General features: G+C 40.5%; 1 protein-coding gene across 1 annotated transcript in view; it reads right to left on the bottom strand.

Annotated features, from left to right (window-relative positions):
* Positions 1–232: 232 nt before the first annotated feature.
* Positions 233–6,000, bottom strand: part of LRRC31 (leucine rich repeat containing 31) — a 30,728-nt gene continuing 24,960 nt past the window's right edge. The window contains exon 9 of the mRNA XM_059163518.1: positions 233–1,970. Within this exon, the coding sequence (XP_059019501.1) occupies positions 1,615–1,970 (356 nt within the window). The 3' untranslated portion in view covers positions 233–1,614. The remainder of the gene's footprint in view (positions 1,971–6,000) is intronic.

The raw sequence follows: 6,000 nt of genomic DNA, 5'->3' as shown, positions 1-6,000 counted from the left end.
ATTTATTTATTTGACAGAGAGAAATCACAAGTAGTCGGAAAGGCAGGCAGAGAGAGAGAGAGGGAAGCAGGCTCCCTGCTGAGCAGAGAGCCCGATGCGGGACTCGATCCCAGGACCCTGAGATCATGACCTGAGCCGAAGGCAGTGGCTTAACCCACTGAGCCACCCAGGTGCCCCGTATGTAACACTTTTTTACTTTTACTTTTACTGGCTTTTTTACTCTGCGTAAGTCAAAGTCCATCCACATTGTTGCATGAATCAATTTACTGCTGAGTGGTATCGCCTAGTATCATAGTTTGTCTAACTATTCACCCTTTGAAGGATATTGGTCTGTTTCCGGTTTTGGGCTAGTTGTACATAGGTTTTGCATATGTTCATGAAAATACATGAGCACAGGTGCTCATGGAATTCATAGAAATGCCCAGAAAATGAAGAATACCATGATTGCCTAAAACATCCCCATCTATACCACCCAAAGTCTCCTCGTTCCTGATGACTTCCTTGACTGATTTCAAATTCTACATATCGGGGGCGCCTGCATGGCTCAGTGTGTTAAGCCTCTGTCTTCGACTCAGGCCATGATCTCAAGGTCCTGGGATCGAGCCCCGCATTGGGCTCTCTGCTCAGTGGGGAGCCTGCTTCCTCCTCTTTCTCTGCCTGCCTCTCTGCCTACTTGTGATCTCTCTCCATCAAATAAATAAATAAAATCTCAAAAAAAGAAATTCTACATGTCCTTCAAGCAATAATTGCAATAAGTTACTAGTGTAGCAACAAGAAACCAAGCATAATTTGCTTAGAGTGATTCAGAATAGAAGTGTGTAAGCAGACAAACACTTCTGCTGTGTAATGGGTTTCATACTCCTGCAAAAAAATAACCAAAAATTTCAAAAATCATTTAGAGCAAGACAAAAACTGTATTTAACAAATTAAATAGATTTTACATAGAATAGTCCTTATCAAAAAGTACCCAGAGCTAATGTTATTTTATTTTAGCAATAAAAGATTTTACTTTATTTTATTAAGATGTGTTTTTGATACTGGTTTTCAAAGTTTTGACCACTTTTTACTAAGATTTATGTGTCTGTGACCATTATTAGTGTTCATGGTTTATATCTGAGATAAAAAGCACCAGAACATAAAATAATAAACCAGGGAAGAGTATACTTTCTGACAAAAATGCAAATAGATTACATTAAGACACATATAATAGTAAAGATAGCATGAAACTATCATAGCCAGTGCCTTTCACATTAGAATTTCACGCACACACTTACACATACACACACTCACACGCACTTGTATTTAGAATATTTATCACGTGGGAAAAGAAGACAGAGAAAATTCTAGGTCAAGAAGAAAGGTATTACCAGAATCTAAACATTTTTGGCAGGACTTCTAAACTATGAACTATATATCCAGAATAAATGAAACTCCATGGAAACACATAATCTTTGCCATTGGAACGTAAAGTTGTACTTACCTCAGATTACCATATACATATTTACAAAACCTTCATTAACATGAATCCCATTAAACAGCCCAGAAGCTGATATTCCTTTAATTACACTAAGATTCATTCTTGCTCTTTTCCTCCTCCAGATAATGGTTTATAGCTTAGTTAAGCCTTGGGAAATCAGCTTCCTGAACCTCACCGAGGTCAAAGTGAATGTTGTGTCTGTGATCGTGGTAAAAATGTTCTAGTTCTTCCTTCTGTGAGGGGAGGAGGATCCATCTTCTCATTCCTATCTCCGTGATCTCGGAAAGTTTGGTGATAGCATTTAACAAGTGTCCAAACCATTGTCCACAATCTCGAGAAATTGACGGCCGAAGGCTAATATCCAACTCGGTCAGCTCTTTGACGAACCACACGTTTTGGCAGAAGATGGCCCATCCTGCATCACAGATGCCGTCATTATAGCTCAGGTCGAGCTCCTGTAACTTGGCCAGGTGACCTGTATGTATTACCGATGCTGAAAAATAAAGTCACAGTAAATGCTAAAATACAAGAAAACTGTCTCCCGTGGCTGTTTGCCAGTTCCAAGATCAGTAATGATTGGTGATTAGAAATGATTTGTTATTTAGCTAGCAGCTTTATTCGGGGCATCTGAAATCAGGTTAATACCAAATCTGTTCTCTGTACATCCCAAGTACAGCTTGAAAGTTTTTTTTTTTCCTCTCTCTTTCCAAATCCCAACCCAAAGAATATCTTTTGTGTCAAGTTCTTGCTCTTGGCTCCACTAAAGTCCCAGCTCTTCTACAGACTCTAATTAAATGTGAGGAGTGATGGCTCTCACTTAACTGAGGACCATTTATAAATTGTCATCTTGCTGTTTAATACCGTTTAGTTGGTCACTGCTCATTCAGTCATTCTTCATTCAGCAAATATTTAACTGAGCACTTTTTTTTTTTTTTTTTTTTTTTTTTTTTAAAGATTTTATTTATTTATTTGACAGACAGAGATCACAAGTAGGCAGAGAGGCAGGCAGAGAGAGAGGGGGAGGCAGGCTCCCTGCTGAGCAGAGAGCCCGATGTGGGGCTCGATCCCAGGACCCTGGGATCACGACCTGAGCTGAAGGCAGAGGCTTTAACCCACTGAGCCACCCAGGCGCCCCATAACTGAGCACTTTTCATGGCCAAATACACATGGGTGATTTCTAAGTCGCCTTAGGGACCTCCAATTCATAGAATAGTTTTCCCTTTGAAGAGCACATATCACAGTACGACCTAAAATGGCACTTGATAATAGTTTGTGATGAAGCTAAGAAAAGATAGTAACACTAGATAGTAACTAGCTTAGTTAACAAGAGTGTAACACTTGAGTAACACTCAAGATAGTAACTTGAGATAGGAGAGCTTCCCAGAGCAGCCAGCATGTGCTTCCCCTTGCCAGCCAAATGCAGTGATGGACCACAGAGGTCCCATGAGTAGCATGGGATCTCAGAGTTGGCAGGGACCCACCCTGGAGGCATCCTTATTCAGCCTCTGGATCAATGATCAGAAATGACTCTCTCTCCGGCTTCTCTACTGGTCACCAGCCAGCTCCTGCCTGAGGCACCCTTGCCGGTTGCCCCTGCGGAGTGGGGTGGCTCTCAGCAGGAGGAAGCCCCCCCTCCTTCAGGTCCCTTTCTGCGTTCCGGTGATGTTCACTGATCGCTCCGCAGCCAGCCAGACGCTTTGGCTCCTTCCTCACACCAGCCTTGAGGTGTTGGACGACAGTCTGTTCCCCTCGTATTCTCTCCCTTTAGGAGTAAGTGTGTCCCGGTCTTTCAGTAGTTCTTCATGTGTCCTGGCTCCCAGAGCAAGCAGGTTGCTCCATCCCCATTGTTTTCACTTGCCCAAGGTCTGGGTCCACTGTGCATTTGAAAGCTTAGCATTCCATACATTCGAGAGCCGCACTCTGTTCGTGGGTGTCCGTATTGATGTGGGTCTCTTCCTCTCTCTGCAACATTACTCACCATATTCTCAAGACCTAACTGTTAGAGACAATGTGCATGCTTTTCTGTTTTATAATTTTTTCTATTATGTAATTGTGGCAATTTTAAAAGGTATAAAAAAACAGACTGACCCTCCTACACTGTTGGTGGGAATGCAAACTGGTGCAGCCACTCTGGAAAACAGCATGGAGGTTCCTCAAAATGTTGAAAATAGAACTGCCCTATGACCCAGCAATTGCACTATTGGGTATTTACCCTAAAGATACAAATGTAGTGATCCAAAGGGACACATGCACCCGAATGTTTATAGCAGCAATGTCCACAATAGCCAAACTATGGAAAGAACCTAGATGTCCATCAACAGATGAATGGATCAAGAAGATGTGGTATATATACACAATGGAATACTATGCAGCCATCAAAAGAAATGAAATCTTGCCATTTGCAACAACATGGATGGAACTAGAGGGTATCATGCTTAGCGAAATAAGTCAAGCAGAGAAAGACAACTATCATATGATCTCCCTGATATGAGGAAGTGGTGATGCAACATGGAGGCTTAAGTGGGTAGAAGAAGAATAAATGAAACAAGCTGGGATTGGGAGGGAGACAAACCATAAGTGACTCTTAATCTCACAAAACAAACTGAGGGTTGCCGGGGGGAGGGGGTTTGGGAGAAGGGGGTTGGATTATGGACATTGGGGAGGGTATGTGATTTGGTGAGTGCTGTGAAGTGTGTAAACCTGGTGATTCACAGACCTGTACCCCTGGGGATAAAAATATATGTTTATAAAAAATAAAAAATTTATAAAAAAAAAAAAAAAACAGACTGAATAGGAGCATAAACTCCCATGTCCCTGTCATTCAGATTCAACACTTACCTTCATTACAACGATCTTGTTTCACCTAATCCTTCCCTTCTGTTTACCTATTTATTTTTTTAGTACTGACATTCCTCCTTTTACCGTACTTCACTTTACTGTGCTTCACAGATAGTGCTTTTATTAAATTAACAAAATGAAGGTTTGGGTCAACTCTGCATCAAGCACCATTTTTCCAACAGCATTTGCTCACTCTGTGTCTTTATGTCACATTTTGTAATTCTCACAATATTTGAATTTTTTGCCTAATTTGTTACGGTGATCTGTGGTAGGATTTGCTGAAAGCTCAGATGATGGTTAGCTCTTTTAAGCAAACAAGTATTTTTTTAGGGGCAGTAGGATCAGAGGGAAAGGGAGGGAGATGATCCTAGGCAGGCTCCATGCCCAGTGGGGCTCGATCTCATAACCCTGACATCATCACCTGAGCTGAAGTCATGAGTCAGATACTGAACAGACTGAGCCACCCAGGTACCCCACAATAAAGTATTTTTTAACTAAGGTACATTATTTTTTTAGACATAATGTATGGCATGCTTAATAAACCACAGTATAGTGTACACATAACTTTGTATGTATTGGGAAACCGGAAAATGTACTCGACTTGACTTTTTGCATTATTTGCTCTATTGTGGTAGTGTTGAACCAAACCCACAATATCTCTAAGATATAACTGTACTTTATTTTTCTTATTTATCCTGTAGTATTGTTGACTGCATTCCCTATGCTATACTTCTCATCTGCATGACTTATTAAGTTTTTATACCATTTGGTTCTCTTGATCTATTTCACCCATTTTCCACCTCCTCTGGTAACTAATGATAAGTTTGTTCTCTGCATTTAAGAGTCTGCTTTTTGTCATTTGTTTTGCATTTGAGATTCTGCACATAAAGGAAACCATATAGTATTTGTCTTTCTCTGACTTATTTCACTTAGGATTATACCCTCTAGGTCCAACATGTTCTTGCAAATGGAGGATCTCATGCTTGGGGCATCTGGATGGCTCAGTCTGTAGAACACAAGGCTCTGCAGAAGTTCAAGATTGTTGAGCCATTGATCCCATTGTTGGGTCATGAGTTCAAGCCCCATGTTGGGCATAAAACTTACTTTAAAAATAAATAAATAAAATGTATGTATCTTAAAAAACAGATCTCATTCTTTTTTATGGTTGAGTAATATTCGTGTGTGTGTGTGTGTGTGTGTACCACTCTTTTCTACCCATTTATCCATCTGCGGACACTTGGGTTGCTTCCATATCTTAGATATTATAATTAATGCTGGTATAAACATAGGGGGTGTATATATTTTCAAATTAGTGTTTTTGTTTTCTTTGGGTAAGAACCCAATGGTAGGATTACTGGATCGTGTGCTATTTCTATTCTTAATTTTTTGAGGAACCTCCATATGGTTTTCCAGGGTGGTTGCACCAACTTACATTTCCATCAACTATGCAGGAGGGTTCCTTTTCCTCCACATCCTCTCCAAGACTTTCTATTTCTTGTCTTTTTGATTTTAGCCATTCTGACAGGTGTAAGTTGATATTCATATTGTTGTGGTTTTTAAGATTTTATTTTTAAGTATTTTCTATGCGCAATGTGGTGCTCAAACATACAACCCTAAGATCGAGAGTCCCTCTACTTACTGAGCCAGCCAGGCCCTCCCTCATTGTGGTTTTGATTTGCATTCCC

This window comes from Mustela lutreola, chromosome 2, assembly GCF_030435805.1.
Source record: "Mustela lutreola isolate mMusLut2 chromosome 2, mMusLut2.pri, whole genome shotgun sequence".
Classification (NCBI taxonomy): Eukaryota; Metazoa; Chordata; class Mammalia; order Carnivora; family Mustelidae; genus Mustela; species Mustela lutreola.
This window is presented reverse-complemented; position numbering and strand designations above follow the sequence as displayed.